At 37.3% G+C, this 18,717-nt stretch overlaps 1 protein-coding gene across 4 annotated transcripts in view; it reads left to right on the forward strand.

Moving 5' to 3' along the window:
• Positions 1-16,449, forward strand: part of ATRNL1 (attractin like 1) — an 853,221-nt gene extending 836,772 nt beyond the window's left edge. For all 4 annotated transcript variants that reach the window (XM_019035499.4, XM_055353888.2, XM_055353889.2 and 1 more), the window contains one exon: positions 14,329-16,449. In XM_019035499.4, the coding sequence (XP_018891044.1) occupies positions 14,329-14,450 (122 nt within the window). In that variant the 3' untranslated portion in view covers positions 14,451-16,449. The remainder of the gene's footprint in view (positions 1-14,328) is intronic.
• Positions 16,450-18,717: the final 2,268 nt, after the last annotated feature.

The following is an 18,717-nucleotide window of genomic DNA, read 5'->3' on the forward strand; positions in this document are numbered from 1 at the left end:
ACAAAGACTGCAGTAAATATACAACTAACAGTCATACTGGTATATGGTAAACATCTGGGCATGAGCATTATGAGTTAATGTGTTTTTGTACACTGACTTTCCATCTTTGCAGATTATTCTAACTCTCTAGAAATAATGGGTAGCCCTTTGGCACTGAGGCTCACTGGCTCAGGATCAGTATTTTTACTTCTCCATCCTCTTCTCTCAGTTAGCACTTGAACAAAAAAAGAAAAACAACTGGTCTGCTATTTCCAACTCCTGAAAGTGAAATAGGGAAATAGGGACAAAATATAATTAATTAAAATATGCAGTTATTCATACAGGATTTGCTTTTGTTCTGATAATTAGGATCCCAATTTGTCAAATGCTTTAAAAACATAGTCTTACAGCCTTTTACTAAGGGAGCGGGGAGGGGTGAATATGCAGGTTGATTATAAGCCATATATTTGTCTTTTCAAGATTTGTGTTATGCCCAGACCGTTAGTTCCCCAAAGAAGACCACCAGAGTCCAGAGTCAAAGCCAAGCGGCAAGGATCTTTACTACAAGTTCGAACCTGGTCCCTCCATTCCACAGCATACAAGAGGGCCCTGAACAATGCGAGTGTTTGCTTTTTATAGCCTGAGAGTTACAGGGGATCAAAGGAATTCTTTTGGTTCCCGCTTTTTCAGTAAAACTTTGAATGGCTGTCCCCTTATCAGAGACTTTCCTGGTGGTGTTTGTACTGGGCTCAGGAAGTTTGAGAGATATATGGCGATATGTGGTGGGATGGGAGGATGGGATGTGTTTGTACTGGGCTTGTTTGTTTTGAGCCCGGGGCTGAGGAATGTGCCCGGCTCCTTTCATTTGCTTTTACATTGCTTTAGGGAAAATGATAAATATATTTGCAAATAAAAATTGTAATCTGTATTTCTCCAATTTTAGTAATCCCAAATTACTAAACTAAGTAATTTAATTTAGGATTTGGGATTAAGAGAATATGAAACTAAATCTGATTAAATTATACTTTTTGAAACCTGATAGTACCATACTTCTGCTGCACTGCACTTTCTTAGATTTAATGCCTCTAAAGTATAATGATATTATAAGTTTCTTTTCTTTATTTAAAAATAAAATGATTACTCTAATTATGGGAACTCATGTACCTTTGGGCTGAAAGTCAGAGACAGCTGGATGGTGAACTGGCCCCTTGCCCAGACCTCAGAGGAAGATTAATTTGAAAACTCTTTACAGAACACAGCCCAGAGCCTACTGCTCAGAAGATCTTGCTTTAATCAGCCATTGATCATCAGAGATTCCCTCTATTGACCTGAAAGCAAGTTTTTCTCATCTTCATGCCAGCTAAGGCACTTACTGAAAGTAGGTAGACAGCATCCAAAGTGAATATGCCTAACGAAGAGAACAAAGTTTTCCATCTCTCCCCACAAATGACATTCTGTAATGACATGTACTAATAGATTCTATCTCCATCCATCCCTTAACCCATCACATTGCCATCCTGTGAGGAACCTGTGGTTAACAAGGGGCCCCTTCTGCAGATACACACGTCAAATGATCTGGGAAACATGTCGGCAGGGATTGTGGAACCAGTCTATGAGAATTCTCTTTGTGTCTGAAAAATACCATGGAGTGGATGCAGGGCAGTGTTTACACCCCTGGATATAACATCAGAAAATTCCAGATCACTCTGAAGTCTGTTCTCTCTCTGATTTACCTGCCTGTGGAGTTTGAAAGGTCCCCACTAGTGCTGACTCTTTCTGACACTTCTCAATCTATAGTAGCTTGGAGGCCACTTTGATTGCTCCCAAAGGCAAAATGGGGCACCATGATACTTTTTTCACTCAAAAGGGCCAGCATTTATGGGATATACTCAGTCAGATTCTCAAAATTGCTTCAGAGAATCCTCTGTTAGATTAAAGGAGGTCATTTAATCAAACGACTTTCCAAAAGTCCCTGTTTTGAATTACTGGAGAGAATGTGTACTATCAGGGTCCTGGATCACTTAGCAAACATCAGAGGAAAGGTTTCAAGTCTGTTTTGAGAAATGTACTGTCCAACTCTACTGCTTTTTCCTTCAGCAAAGGAGATTTATCAAGGATAAATTTGGTTACAGACATACCTGTTTTCGTTAAAATGCCTTTGGCCATTACATTATCTGTAATAACTTTCAGTAAGGTCTAAGCAATTTATAATAATATTAATAGAAAAAAATCATGATTCTCTACACCATTTTCCCTTCCATTTTATCTAAATGGCTAGAAGTGAGTGTTTGCGTAATTTTTTCTAGTTTTTTTCTCCCATTTTGCCATGATCTAGTTTTATATGGAAGTCATAAATTTGTTCTACCAATGGAGTTTGTTAAAACAATATTTTGACTTTGCAGAGATCATTGTATATTTTCTATTTATTTTAATGCCAAACTTTTAAAAATATTGACTGCTAGGAACTTAAGAGAGCAGAAATATCACTTTGAAAAATACAAAAATTCATTTTTTTTCTAGTTGATAGCTTGTCTTTTAATATTCATTGTGGTATATCTGTGCTATGTAATATTATAAGCCTTGTATCTGTCTCCTATACTTTCCTATACCCTCACATAAATACTATGGAAAATTATTATGTGCATCACTACCCAACACTTTAGCCTTGACTTAAAACGGTAAGATAATTTCTTGTAAACAGGTATCTGAGCTTTAAAAAACAAACAAAAACACATTCCTGTTAGCTCTAACTTTGCACAGATCCCTTGAGAGAGATCAGAACTCATATGAAAGGTAAACAGATTCTTCCCTTTGGCAAGCAATTCCTTCAGGAATTGAGTTATGCTTACGGTGGGACTTCCAATTAGAAAAGTAAATTTTAAAACAAACAAACAACCAGGCTGTTCAGAGATTGCTAGACACAAGATCAAGTCCCAGCCAGGTGTTTGACATTGCCCAGTCTCTTTACTCTTGTAATGTGAAACTTAGAGTCAGCTTCTTCACTAGTGTTTTTGGCATCATAGAAACCACACACCTAACCATAAATACAAACCATAGCTGGTACTACCAGTGCAGTTCTCACTCTTGTAGAAGCATGTCCAGTCCTTCTCAAGTCATCAGCTAACAAGACCAAATGCACATTTCTAGCAAGGGAGTCCTTGAGCCCATCCAGTCCCCTGACTTCACAGCAATGCTGTGGCAGCCCACTCTGCTGCCGCCCGCAAGCACACATGAAGGGGAAGCCAGCAGGGATGTCCAGGTCTTTGCCCATGGCCTGATGAAGAAAGGCAGCTGCAGTCATGAATTCATAGAACCAGAAGTGACATTAGCAGCTACCTACTCCAACTGCTTTCCAAGAGAAATTTCTCAAGAGACATGCTGAATTTCAAGTCAAGAACAACTTGGAAGCCACAAACTCAGCTGGCTTACAGTTGCCATAGAATTTTGGGACTTTTGCTGCAAACAGAAACAGGATCCACAGGTTATAACTAGCTACTGACCAGTGTTACAGAGCCTGTGGACAATCTCATTCCTGGTTTCTCCTACCTCTCTTCGTTTTCCTGTGTTCCCCACCATCAGCCCTCCTCTGGGTCTTCTCCCTTTCTTACTCTATTCTTTCTACCAGGGAAGCCTCATCCACTCTAATGGCAGAGTGCTAGTTTTCCACCGAAGATTTGCACACACACCCCAGCCCCAACTGAGTAGTGGAGCGGTATTGCCCGGCAGCTGTACTTGCTAATGGCATGGGAACAAAATGTTTTAGAGTGGAGGTACCTTTTCCACCTGCTCATCTTCTGCCTACCATCTAGATGCCAATGCTCAAGGCAATGGTGGATGCCCTGGATTGAAGATGACAGAAGTGTCATCGGTCTGAGGCCCTAAATAATGCCATAGACCAGAGCTAAGCTGTGTTCCTCTCCATGCCCTTCCAGACAGCCTGCCACCAATCAGGAACACTTTACATCGTGAGAAACAAACTTCGATTTTGTTAAACCCTTGAGATTTCAGGCTTTAACTATTGCAACAGCTAACATTCCCCACCTATATAATTATAAAATCTTCAGATTCCATCTATGCTAATTACTCCCAATTCTGCATCTCTGGCATAGACTTTATTCCTGAGTTTCACATCTGCATATCCAAGTAGACAGGTCCACTATAATGACCTGCAGGTCACCAAATTCACTATGTCTGAAGCCAGATAAATGATCCACTGCTTTCCCACACACCCTGGCCATTCCTGTTCCATCATATGCTTGTGAATACCAATTGTATGCACCCAGGTACTCAAGAGTGCCCTATTTTATCTCCCATACTACTCTCTCCTAAATATCTATCCTGTCCATCCCGTTTATCTCTCCTTATTGCCACATTCTTATCTGGTTTCAATAATAGTAGCCTCACCCCCTACTCCAGTCTGTCCTCCATGCTACACTAGAGGTGTCTCTTTGAAATAAAAATCTGATTATGCCTCTCTACTCCTTAAAATCCTTCCTTGGCTCTTTCTGCCTTGCAGATTAAAAATCAAAGTCCTAGTGTAACACCTAAGGCCACTTTATGGACCCTTTGCTGCTGACCTCCTGTATTCTCTCTTACCGTTCTCCCATTGTTCCATTTACAATGTATGTCCTGAAGTTTCTCAAATATCCCTTCCCTCCATGCTGCTGATTTTGTAGTTTCCAGTATCCAGAACACACCACACCCCTCCTGCCAGTGTACTTCTTCCTCTTCATCATTCAAATCTCAGTTCAGAGATCATCTTTCTTGGGAATCTTCAACCTCCACATTCCCCTTAGAGATCACACCTCTATCTTTCTTTTCCTCATGGCTTCTGCCTGCTTCATAGAGTTGGCATCTGCACAATTGTTAGCAAATCTAGGAGCTCTTGAATCTTTGCCCTAGTTTGATGTTCTTTGAGAACAGCCAGCTACAACACTGCCTGCAATATGCCCTCAATACGTGTTTCTCAATTTAACCTGTATTGTCATCCACTCCTAACTGCATATCCTGATAAAATAATGCATATGTAGAGCTGAGGGTAATGCCTGGCTTATTGCAAGCATTCAGTTGATGTTAACAGAATCAATCATAGTTTTTTTGTATTGTTATCATTATTGCTTTTCTTACTATCAGCAATTACTCAATATTTTTGACCATAGCTGATTTCACATCTCTACTAAGTTTTGTTTTTCTTTTTCTTCTGGTTCACAATCATATGGGAGACATTTGCACCAAAGTAGCAGCTTCCTTCTTCTGGCTGCAAATGAGCAGAGTGCAGGTCAAGGGATCTGGAGTCATGGGTTCAGGTGCCACCACTGTCACCAGCTGTGTGGGCATAAACTAGTCATTTAACCGCTCCATGCCTCATTTTGGCCATCTGTGACATCAGGACAAAAATAGCTTCCTGACCCACTTCAACAGAATAGTTTTGAGAAACAACCTAGATAATGAATGTAAAAGCATTTTGTAACTCTGAAAATGATAAAAGTCAATTAGTAGTAGTATTTCCAAGGACATGGGCAATATTAGTATAAACAATGCTTTCTCTGTTGAATATTGTCATTCCTCTATTTTGCCATTATCACTTTCGGTTATTTTTACATTTCCTAGTGAGTGGACAACACACGTAAGCCATGTATTTCCTCATGGGCAAATTCTCAATTTCATCATCCCAGGCATCACGTAAATTCTGCTTTGAGGACTGCACACAGAATCCCCTCACTGATGATGTTGCTCTAAATTGACATTGTCTGTTTGTCTTTGAATCTATCTTTCTAATAATTGTTTCCTTACACGGCATTTCAACCCATGGTAGACATACTGATTTTTGCATGAATGAATGCTTTTGCAGATACAGGCAAAATCTTTGCGTGCCCAGAGTTTTGTCTACTATTTCCTATTTGACTTCAAGCTTCTCACTTGATGTTAATGAGGATGACAGTGATGATGATGAAGACTGACATTTTTGAACTCTTATATACCAGGCGTTTTTTAAGCCCTTTACATTTAATCCTCACGATGACTTGGTCAAAAGAATTCATGTGCTAGATCCACTAAAACGTAAACTCCATGAGGTACAGAATCTTTCATATATCATCAGTTTTGTTCACTGCTAAATCCTTGGGGACTAAAGCAGTGCCTGGCATATAGTAGGCGCTCAAGAAACACTTGTTGAGTGAAGTTATTTGCTTCTCAAATGATTTTTTAATTCTCAAGGCTTTGGAGTTTTCTGAGCATCTATAGTTTGACGGTGATTTCTTATTGGTAGTAACAGATTATTATTGAAATTATTAACTAAATTTATATAATACATTATAGTTTATAAAACACTTTCACATACATAACCTCACTTAAGGCAGTCAATGACATTTTTCCACTAGAAATACTGAAATACAATGTCTCTACCAAATGAAAAATAAAATACAGCCATTATTACAATACTACCATCGTTCCATTTCTTCAATGAGCAGTAAGCATTTAAATTAAGAATGACTAGGGTTTCTAATAAGGATTGTCAAGTATCAGAATTGTTGGGGGTTTTTTTTAATTGAAAGAAGAAAATACTAGAAAATATTTCTCCAGTTGGCTTAGAAAGAAGGAATTTCCATTTGAGTTCCAAATTTACTTAACAATCTGGAAAGGTAGCTGCAAGTCTGATTCTGGTAAGTGTTTGTGTCTCCGAAATCAGTGGCAACAAAATATTTTAAATAAACCAAGTAAAGTTTTTGAGTATGTAATTAAAAATAGAACTGATGAGATCACTTTCCAAGAACCGTGAGGATTTGCATTAAAAACAATGATTTGAGACAGTCATGATTTATTCAGCACATTCTACCCAATGAGAGAACAATTCGTATCAAAGTCAGGGAGTGCTCAGCAATGTTATAGAAAGTGTTGCATGAGGTGTCTGTGGTGCTGGAGTAGGATAACATTTTCTATAACTTGAACAGTGTGTCTCTAAATGAAATTGTAAAATATTATGATATGTTAAAGGCCAGGCAAAATTTTATAACCAGAATACAATGATCATTTGCATTTAAACACTGGCATCTGTAGTTGTCACTGGTTTTTAGTAGGTGAGGGGAAATATCTCTTCAAATGATCAGATAAGTATGACTAGTGCATTTGTCATTCCAGTGTCTTCGGCACTTGAAGTTTTTCCATTTTTGTTCAACAATGTAACCTTTGGAGTTTTGCCTAATAATGACTTCACTTGTGCTGGCCTTCCAACAGATAAATTAAAATGGAAATGCATATTTTCTAATTATGCATCCAGCCTTAGTTGCATATTGGCGAGGGTGGCCACAGCGAATGTTAAATTAAGTCTGCACAATAGTTAGAGTCTATGTAACATCAAAGTTTCCCAAAGTCACTTTCTTAATCATGTGAAGGATAGCCAAGACTTTGATCAGTAGTATGTAGCTATATACGATCAGAGGAAAAACATCTAAACATCCCAGCATGGTATTTCCATTTAAATCTGATTACAGTGAAATAAAACTGTAGCCATTAAAGGTTTAAAAGAACTACAAATACAAGCAGTAAAAGAAGACAGATAGTAAATGAGGTAGTAAAACATTTCGGCAGGGCAAACAGTTTACAGCACTCATTCAGTCGTCCTGAAGCAGACTGTGCAATTCACTACAGACCCGGCACCGTTCCCTGAACTCCACTTAAACCTACAATTAACCTTTCACGCCTAATGAAGCTGTTTTCCTGGAAAATTAAAATATATAGTGGTGCCTGCTTTTACACAGACTTCAGAGGAGAGCATTTCAAAATGAATGACTTTTCTGAGGCTTTTGTTCAAATGTAAAATGGAAGTGCTATGTTTGTATATAAAGCGGGAATGTTCTTTCCAAGGCAATTTCATTTGATGTGCAGTATTTTATTACTGTACTTATTAATTGTTCTGCATAATTGTAAAAAACACACATCAGTAATTTTATGATTAGATTGTTACTGCTGAAGTCTGCTATTACCATTTCACTTCCATTAGGGAAAACTAGAGTTTTGCTAACAATAACTAAATTCCTGATGTTTCTCCTTGGTGGTTTTCATTGCAAATTTAGTGGTTTAAAAATACATGTTTACCATTTAATTATTTAGCTGTTATTTACATTGCTGTCTCTTCAGGTCATGTTTTCACATGTTTCAAGAGAAATAAAATTCTTAAATTTCAGGAGGCATATATTGTTTTTTTCTAAGGTTGCAGGCGAAGGTCTGATTTTGGTGTATGTTCTACTTATTTACAAAATAGCTGTGCGGTACTCCCACATTCATTTCAGCATTATTCACCATAGTCAAGATATAGAAGCAGCTATGTGTCCATCAATGGATAAAGGGAAAAATCAATAAAGAGAATGTGGTCTTTATAAACAATGGAATATTATACAGCCTTAAAAAGAAGGAAATTCAGTCATTTGCAACACATGAATGGAACTGGAGCATATTATGTTAAGTGAAATAAGCCAGGCACAGAAAGACAAATACTGTATGACTTCACTTATATGTAGAATCTAAAAAAGGTGATCTCAGAAATTGAGAGTAGAAAGCTGATTACCAGAGTCTAGGGGAAGGGGGAGGGATGGGGAAAGGGAAGGTTTTGATCTAAGGGTACAAAGTTTCAGTTAGACTGGAGGAATAAGTTTTAATGATCTATTGCACTACATGGTGACCACAGTTAATAATAATGTATTATATATTTCAAAACAACTAAAAGAATAGATTTTTAACATTCTCACCACAAGAAAAGATGGTAAGTTGGAGAGGTGATGGATATGTTAATTAGCTTGATTGACTCTTTCCACAATGTATACATAGGTCAAAACACCACATTGTATCACAGAAATATCCACAGTTATTTGTCAATTAAAAATAAGCTTTAAAAATAGCTGTGGTAACTCTTGGCATCCAGCCCAGGGACCACTGAGTCGTGCCCATTTTCTGAGGGAATTTCCTATGGTCTCAAAGGAACCTGTTTCCTTTAGGGCTTGTCCTGCCCTAGGTGAACCAGAGCAGCCACTGGGGCTGCTCTCTTTTAGCAAGGACCAGTTTGAAACACCAAGAGACCATGGAAAATTGAACAGGAAACAGAGGATGGTATGTTCCTTCCTATGTGGTTTATACTTCCTATTTAAATAATCTAAATGTCATAGTGTCTGGTGTTTAAGAACTAAAAGTACTAAAAGGTAAAGCTTATAATAACTATTGAAACCCCAGCATTTTTGTTGAATCTACTGGTATATTTTTATGTAAATCCTGCTAGCCTGCAGCATCTGTACATCATCTTTACGTGGTAAATGAAATTCCTTTGGACCATCAGTCTAAAATAATGAATTGTTCCCCCAGTTAATTGTATTGCTTTGATAACAAGGAACTATGCTAGGCCTAGAGAACACAATAAGTGAATTTCATCAGATGATTTGTGTGACGTCTTGAAAAATGATCTTCTGGAGTGACCTGATTTTAATGGAACTCTAGCGGCGTGCAGCATGGGCCCAGCATCCGACTAGGAGGAAGCACTTCCTCCTATGGCACAAGAAGTGCGGGATCATCCCCAGAAGACCTCTCACCAGGAAAAATTCTCAGGAAAGTCATGAGAAAGTGTGTGCCAAAAATGGCAACACAAAGAACCTATTTCTAGGTTGCTTTTCTTTTACTGATACATACCTTTTTTAAAACCCAGAAAAGATCGCAAACGACCTTTATGTCTTTGTTGCCAGCGTGAAAATAAACCAAGACCAAGCAAATGAAAATAAGCAAAAGCTATGTATTCTGAGCTTGGTATAGCAAGGGAGTCAGCCACTTTCGCTTGTGTTTTGGCGGAGACTCAAGGACAGGCAGGAATGGGAAATCTTTATAGTGAAAAAAGGGAAGCTTCAGGTGTGCCCTGATTAGAGGCCATTAGCTTGCGGGAGCTGTAGACAGACTAACTAGAAGTGGGGCATCCTATGTGGTTAGGGGTACACATTTGGTTTCCTCTGGCTGGAAGTGAGGGCATAAATTAGGGAAGCTGTTTATTAATCAAGTCCTGGCCATTTGGGGCCAGTCGTGACAGGGATTACAGTTTAACTTCATGGGTTATTAGTAGAGATAGCAGTCTGACTTCTTACAAGTCTGACATAGCAGGCTGGCTTCCTGGGCTGGTTATTGCAGATTATAGCTCGGTTTCCTGAGCAGGTTGCCACAAGTTGTGGGTCAGAATTCTATTTATACATGGTCTGGGCATTATCTACATGTTCAGTATCTTACCAGAATATAACTGCTACATTTAGGGGATGGGGGAGGTAATACTGTCTTTTTAAAAAAGCTATTGACTTGGCTTTTCTTTTCATCAGTTAAGAAAATTAGATTCCTTACAATAACAAAGTGTGCTGAAAGGCAATGACAGAGATTACTCTCTCTCTCTCTCCTCTCTCTCTCTCTTTTAGTGAGTCTTTCATACACACTATCGAATTCAATAAGATAGGGGCTTTGTCTCTTTTTTTCATTCTTGTATCTAGGTTCTCTTGTAGGTTGAAAGAGAACGTAGCAACTTCTGATGTTTTTAAGGTTCACCTTATATTTAACATGAAGAAATGCAAAAGTAGTAATAACTTGATATTTAAGGCACACACACATATAAATGCAGTTATTATGATTATTATCCTGTTCATAATTAAACTACAAGGTTTATAAAGAAGAATAACTCATGATGGGCCACAAGCGGTGGGGTCCAGTAAGGGACCTAAGCCAAATGAAACGTTGTTTGGCCCATCAAATGGGCAGTTAAGACTTTGGGCAAATGGCCCTGAGTGTTCTCTGTGAGTGCACCATGGTGAACACTTAAATATCTCTGCCTAGAGAAGTGCAAGCCTTTCTACATACACATTGCCATTTATGCAGATCTGAAAATGCAGTTGATTGTTACATTTTCATAAGAAATGACAAAAAGCTGTCAAATTAAAAATAAGCATGATTTGCAATTTTACTTGTAAATTAAGAACTGAAATATTTATGATTTTCAACTGAATGTGTTTCCAAGTTTCAGAATCATTAGTAAACCCAGGACATGTTGTGAGAGACATTGCTTCAATTAGGTTCTGGACTTCATGAAATACAGCGATACAGTGGCAGTTTTGAATTAGCGGAGAATTTCCTGTTTTGGCAACTCAAACTGCTTACTCCTCTCCTGATGCTATATCTTCTGTAATGAAAACATTTGCATTCACATGTAAATAGAAAGTATTATTTTTTCAGAGCTTCTTTGGACTACATCATGCAGTAGTTTAATGAATAACATGATTTCATATTTGGATGTTGTGATCATTGAAATTAGTGTAAGTGGTCTCTGTCCACATTAAAGGAGACATGTATTATTTGTCATATTTGGCTGTCTCTGGATTAGCTGGTGCCAGGAATAAAATAGCAGGAAGTTGTAAATAATGACAGAAGTATGCCAGAAGATCAGTGGAAACTTACAGTCAGCTTGAACTTTTAGTTAGCACCACCACAATCTGCAATTTTAAAAATAATAACAAGGTCCTTCAGCTCCATTAATTAAACAAATAATGAAATAATTATTTACTACCGCAGAATAAGTGTTTAAAACATCTATGTTGGACTCTTCAGAAGTTCCCACGTGCTCTTCAAAGGTCAAGAAAACAGCTTTTATGTAAACTTTGAACTTGTAATAACTCTAAAACATTCAGGATGATATTTAATATCCTGAAAGAGCAAATTACTTAAGAGCAACCCTTAAAAGGTAAATCTGTAAATTTATCAGCTTAGCCAGTGCTTATTATAATTTTGTAATTTCTTTCCTTGCTAACACCATAAATTTCTCCTTCTCCACAAATCTCTTCTGTTTTCAAATGTATCCAAGGCTCCCTTTTCCTTTAAATAATGCACTTACATAATTCCATGCATCCACATAAATTCCATCTGACCCTGCTAATTCTGTTATGTAGATAAGCTAACTTATCTCTTCCCATTGCTAAACATCTTAAACATGGAACTTATGTCTGCTGGCCGTACTTCCTGTCACTCCATTCGTTGCTTAACTTTCAGGCTTCCATCCTCAGTTAGATACAGAAATGACTCAAAGATCATCAGAATCTTCTTGGAGGAAGTCTAATGGCCTTTGCCACAGGCCTTACCCTGCTGGCCCGTTTGCCACTTTTTACAGACTCCTTGGGCTTTGGCCCTCCCTTGACTTCTGCAACACTGCACTAGGCTAGTTTGCTTTCCTCTTACAGTGCTCACATCCCTTTACTGTCATTTCTTTCTGTCCATAAATCTCTGAATTCTGTTCCTGCCAGGAAATATGTGAAGCTTACCCAGAATTAACTGACCCACAGGAATAAAATAATGATATTCTACATAGGATAAGATCTGAAAATGATCTTCCTCTAAGAGCAACATGTGGAGAAGAGGTCAGCTCAATTCAAAGTCAAGTCTTCAAGACCTTGTAGAAAGGAAAATGAGCCAAAAGTCCTTTTGTGGCCTTTTCTTAAGCAAGGCCAATCTGGCCTCATGGTTTAGTAGGGTGATTTGATACATTTGGTTTTACTCAAGAGTTATATGGGACTCAACAGATATGAAAATGATTCATATGTAGCTATGATAAGCCAAATTATCTGGTTGAGCCATGGCTCCTGTAAATTTAATGAAATCTTTACTATCCCTGAGCATCTTACCAAGTGTTCCTGTCCATCACTGGACAAACAATGTAACAAAGCAGATCAACATAATTAAACAATATGCTTCTTAAATTACCTGTGATAGCTACAGCTCCGCGTTTGTGGTCACATTCGGTCAATAATACTCAAGGTCCTTTTCTAGTACTTAAGACGCTTGTCAGCTAAATGTCAAGTGGTCTTTCTTCCATGTCCATTTGTACATAGCATAACTCTATCCATGGAGTGCTTTTGTAATTTTTAAAACAGTTTATGAGAATGAAAAGTCAAGCCATAGACTGGGAAAAAAATATTTACAAAACACATATCTGATAAAGAACTGATATCCAAAATCTTCAAAGAACTCTTAAAACTCAACAGTAAGACAACAAACAACCCAATTAAAAACAGGCAAAAGATCTGAACAGACACCTCACTAAAGAAGATATACATTTGGCAAAGAAGTATATCAAGAGGTGCTCAGCATCATATGTCATTAGAGAACTGCAAATTTAAACAACTGTAAGATACTACCACACACCTATTAGAATGGCTAACACCTAAAACATTGACAACAACAAATGCTGGTGAGGTTGTGAAGCAACGAGAACTCTCATTCATTGCTGGTGGAAATACAAAATGGCACAGCCACTGTGAAATACAGTTTGGCTTTTTTTTTTTTAACTAAACTAAAACATAAGCTTACCATATTATCCAGCAATCAGGCTTCTAGGTACTTATGAATTGAAATGTTATGTTCACATAAAAACCTGCACACAGATGTTTTTAACAGCTTTATTCACAATTACCAAAAATTGGAAGCAAGGACAATCAAGATGTCCTTCAGTAGCGAATGCATAAACAAACTATGGCACATCCGCACAATGGAATATAATTCAGCAATAAAAGGAAATGAGTTATCAAGCCAAAAAAAAAAGAGATGGAGGTACGTTAAATACATATTTCTAAGTGAAAGGAGACCGTCTGAAAGGCTACGTACTGTGTGATTCCAACCATACAACATTCTGGAAAAGGCTGAACTACAGAGACATTAAAGAAAGATCAGTGGTTGGAGGGGGATAAATTGGTGAAGTGTGGGGGTGTTTTAGGGCAGTGAAACTATTTTGTATGATAGTTTAATGGTGGATACCCTGCATTATGCATTTGTCAAAACCAATGGAACTATGCAACAGAAAAAGTAAACCCTAATGTAAATTATGGACTTTAGTTGGTAATTTTATCTCAATATTGGTTCAATTTTTCTGTAAACCTAAAACTGCTTGAAATGTTTTAAAAAATCTGAACATGACTAGTTTTGTTCCTAAAAAAAAAAAAATAGTAACATTTAAAATTTCTAGTACCTCCACAGCAAACTCGTGTTCAGACATGGAGAGGAAGGTTTAGGGTTGTATGCACAACTAAATGTGATAATTTGTCAAACACTGGTTTGATTGTTCCAAGTCAGAGTCAGTTAACTTTCGTAGATCTTTCTTCTTCTTCCTTGGTGAAGTTCACATGCCCAAGTCAAGAAACATTTTAGGTAAAGGGCAAACTACTTGAAAACTTCCATTAACAGCCAAACGTGTGATGACTAAATGAAAAGCAATAAAAAACAGGGCACTTCACCACCACTGTTGCCATCCCAGAAATGTCTAAGCAAGCATTTAAATGCTTTTCTCTTTCCTTCCAGGCCTTGCAATTGCCAGTGCCCTAATAGATATTTCACAACAGAAAGCTTCAGATAGTAAAGATAAGACTTCTGGAGTCCGGAATCGAAAACACCTTTCAACACGTCAAGGAACTTGTGTCTGAGAAATGGAAACCGCTCCTGTATATTCTGTACTGTTTTACTTCGGGCTTCTGTTAAAGCTGTTCTATGGCCTTGGATTTTATGGAGGCAGATCTCTGTACCATCCAGAGCCTGAGTACAGTTTCCTTCCAAATGGACAATGACCCAGGTGGCCAAAGAATGTTCATGAGTTTTATAAAAGTATTGATGGTCACAGGTGATAAAGTCAGTTTTTACCACTATCTTAGGCTTATTATAGCTAACATTAAATTACTCTGGAAAAAGATGTATATTGTTTCTTAATGAAGATGAAAAATATGTAATTCATATAAATCAACTGTTTATATCCCAAGACTTTAAAGAAAGACATTTTTTAATGCCTGAATGATGAGAATTGTACAGTTTTTGCCTCATAAGCAAACTTGAATCACCTGTATATGAACAGGGAATGAACACATTGCAATGGCTTTAAATGCTCTTTTATCTCGTTGTAAATGTGAAGGCAAGATTTTGATGTAGTAGGATGTAGGTAATGTATTTAAATATTTCATATGACCATATCATGTCCAAACTCAGTCTGAGAATGTGACAGCTTTCCACCTAACTGGAATGCAGACCAGAATGAGTTCAACTCATTCTGTGCAACTTCACAGGGGGTTTATTAGAATGCTCAGTGTAGAGGACATTCCTGTCATCCATGCCAACTGCCTAACTCGTTATCAGAGCTGATAGAGCATGGAAAAGTCTGTCCAGCGATCAGTTGTTCCCCTCCTTCCAAAAACAGCCTCCAATGCCACAACCTGAAAAGAGCTGAAATGGTTATTTTACAGCATACAAGCTTCTGCTCCAGTATGATAATTTTTAATTGCCTAAGAATCATTGGATCAGACCTAAATGATCCATCTGCATTTTTATAAGAATGGATCTTTCTTTGCCCTTCCTCTCCTAGCTGCTAGATTTTAACTACCTTTTACAAATGTTACAAAATGTATTTTAGAGGCGACATCTCTCAAGATGACCTGAGTTCCTTCCTGCCAACTGTTCCACCTAGAATACAAGTAGAGAAGAGCACTGGCTGGCAAGCATCAACAGGAGTCTTCTTCCCAGCATGAGCGCATCCACATCCTGAGAAAAAGTCTGTGGTTTAGAAAATATGCCCATGGTTGCCCACAGTCAGCACACTCTTAGTGACTCAAAATTCTGAATTATGGCAGAAAGGAAAAATAAAACATACTTCACATTAGAACATAGAATCATTTACATCCTAATACTGACCACAGTTCACTAAAGCTCAGTAGCATTAACAGATATAGTTTGGAATTGCAGTTTCCTCACTTCAGGGTGACAAGATATGTATAACAGTGACAGAAATCTCCAAAGCTGCTGTATATGATATAGCTTTGTTAAATACGAAGGTCCTTTAAATACAATTGATGTTTAGTACTATATATGTACTTTTCACATTCTTTGGATTTCTGGAAGGTTATGACACTTTACTGTTTACAGCTAATGCATAGTTACTTGCATGCCATGGTTGTACAGTAGCAGACTATGACCCTATTGTGATATTAAATGTTTATTTCATAATGCCATTTATACATAGCTTAATTTGATGAGGATTGAATGTCATATATAAGAATGATCATACAATATGTAGTTGCATCTTATATAAGATTTCTAGGTTGCATCTAACCATGACTATGTCATTCTTTTGATAATTAGGCATTTATGGATTATAGTATATATTCCTCATGTTGGCATGATAATTTTGCTATTTTCCATGCATTAAAAATAAGACAAATTCTTAGAGTAATTTTAGTAATTTTATCTATAATCTGTGGGGGTGTTTTTGGAGGGGGAGGCCACTGGTTGTTTCTACTTCCCTATGATATTTTCTCTCTCAGTAAAGGAATGAGCTAAGTTTGTAAATGTCTCCTAAAAATAATCAAGTAATTTTATTAGCTTCTTTTGGACCCTCTAAATATTGACTTCTCTCATGAAAAAATAAATTGATGAAACTAATCATTACAAAGATATAATCATTTTTTAAAAAGTGATTGCCCAATGTATTTCTCTAACAATTGTCACAAGAGAAAGCATAACAATCAAAATACAAAAACATACAGATTTAGATGTAAAATCTATATAAGCTATATTTTTAGGGAGGCTAAGCAGATAGTATTACTGTGGAAGAATTATCAAGTTTTATTCACCTCAAATCCCACTGGGTTCTTCTTAAAACTTGAAAATTCAAATTGTAGAGAATTATGAGACACAATGCAATGTTAAGTTAAAGTCATGCTATACCTTTCTGGGCCACATATTGCTAACTCTGTGGCTAATTATGCAATTAATTCTCAACATATCAAAGCTTTTCACTGGCAGTAAATTCTTTGCCCTCAGGTGAAGTGGATTGAAAAGACATCAAGGATCAAGGATAATCACTTTGAATCTGTTGGTTTTTCCCCCTACATTCCAGACACTTTACATTTGGATGCTTTCATTTTTTTTAAATCAAACCACACAAATATGCAGATACTTTCCCAGAATTTCACAGTTAAATGGCTGATCCTCTTGAAAACTAACCTTAATGGAATTCTAAACATTTCAGTTTAGAATGACTTTGAAAAATTCCTTAGATTTTAGGATGTTTTATTCTGCCAAGTATGAAAAAAAAATTGGTTAAATACAATGGAGTTTTAAAAATTAACCTGGGGATTCTATTTGAACTAGAAAATTCCTATTGGAAAAGAATTTGCACATACTTACAGATTCAGCTAATAAATTTTAAGAGGATTAGGATTCTCGTAATTCTTTAAATGAAAATTTGTTTTAGTGATACACAGAGATGCCGTATACTATAGCGTTATGTTCAGTAGGAAAACTTCAAATAGTTCGTATTTAAAAAGGTAATTGATCCTTGCTGTACTTTCCAACATCTCATCTTCTTTTGGCTGCAGTAAGATAGAGGTTGACTGTATGGCTGCAGTTCATGGTATAAGGTCATTTAGGGTGCACACTGGCACACAGGCTGGAAAACGACACTGGACCCAGCTTTCAGGTTTGTGATGCTGGGTAAGTTTCACCTTTGAAGCCTCAGCCTTCCATCTGTAAAGGGCGGTAATGGTGCCCACCTTTCGAGGCATTGCGAAGCTAGATGGTAACACAGAAAGCTCCCACAGTGGGACTTTGACGCAGCGTAGCTGGTATTAACAACCGTGGGGACACCAGGCCACTCTTTTTCTACCAGTTGTTTTATGAATCCACCTATTAATTTTCATCCATCTTTTCATCGTAGGTAAAGGTCAATCAGGTTTTTCAAAAAGACTCCCTGAATAACTTAAGTTCCTGTATTTCTAAGATATAGGGATTTCTACAAAACGACTTTGACATTTAGTCAATAAAGACTTAAACTCTTCTTACATCTATAGTTTTAGGAGAGTTTTTCTTAAAATTACTGACTGATGACATTGAGACAAGAGCATCAATGATCACCTTTCACGTACAAACTAGGCAAGACAGGGTCAGTGCTTACATTTTGTGGTTATACATGATACATCTTTTCTCAGTGAACATAAAACTATGATTTGAAAGGTGTCTTATATTTAAAAAAGATTTTAAAATGAAAACTGACCAAATGAACTAATTCTACCCACCTATGGTCTTTTTAAATGTCGAGTTTCAAAACCCATTTGCCGTATACTAGGGTGAGCTTGGAAACTTACCTGATTACAGGAATTGCTTGGGTTCAGGCAGATTCCCACTTTCACCTCTAGAGATTTAGATTCAGAAACACTGGGGTAGGCCCTGGAGAGCAGTACTCTTAATAAGCTCCTCAGTGCTTCTTACCATTAGGCAAATTAGGGAAACCCTGCATTGGGTCGAAGTGCTGCCTTTACCGACCACTAGAGGGAGCTCTCTAAATAACGAAGTTATTACTCTAATTCAAAATGCTTTAAAGAATTTTCCAAGGAATACAAGCCATCTGGTTGGTGTTACAGCAGTGATTTCATTAGAGTGTACATTTAACATTTCAGTTTTATCAAAATTTTTTGAAATTAAGAATTAGAACCAGAGCTCCTATCAGTATATATGTACACAGGTGTGCATGCCAGTGTTCAAAACAGATTGTGTAAAAGTTCAAGCCCATTTTAGAAAGCCAACATTTTATGTTATAATATGCTGTTAATCAGGACATTATTGAAATAAAAACATTGGCTCTTCCAACCCCTCACTGCCAAATGCAGTTTTGTTTTGTTTTTGTTTTTGTTTTATCCTTTCGTGGTCACA

The sequence above is a fragment of the Gorilla gorilla genome, chromosome 8 (genome assembly GCF_029281585.2).
Source record: "Gorilla gorilla gorilla isolate KB3781 chromosome 8, NHGRI_mGorGor1-v2.1_pri, whole genome shotgun sequence".
In the NCBI taxonomy this organism is placed as follows: Eukaryota; Metazoa; Chordata; class Mammalia; order Primates; family Hominidae; genus Gorilla; species Gorilla gorilla.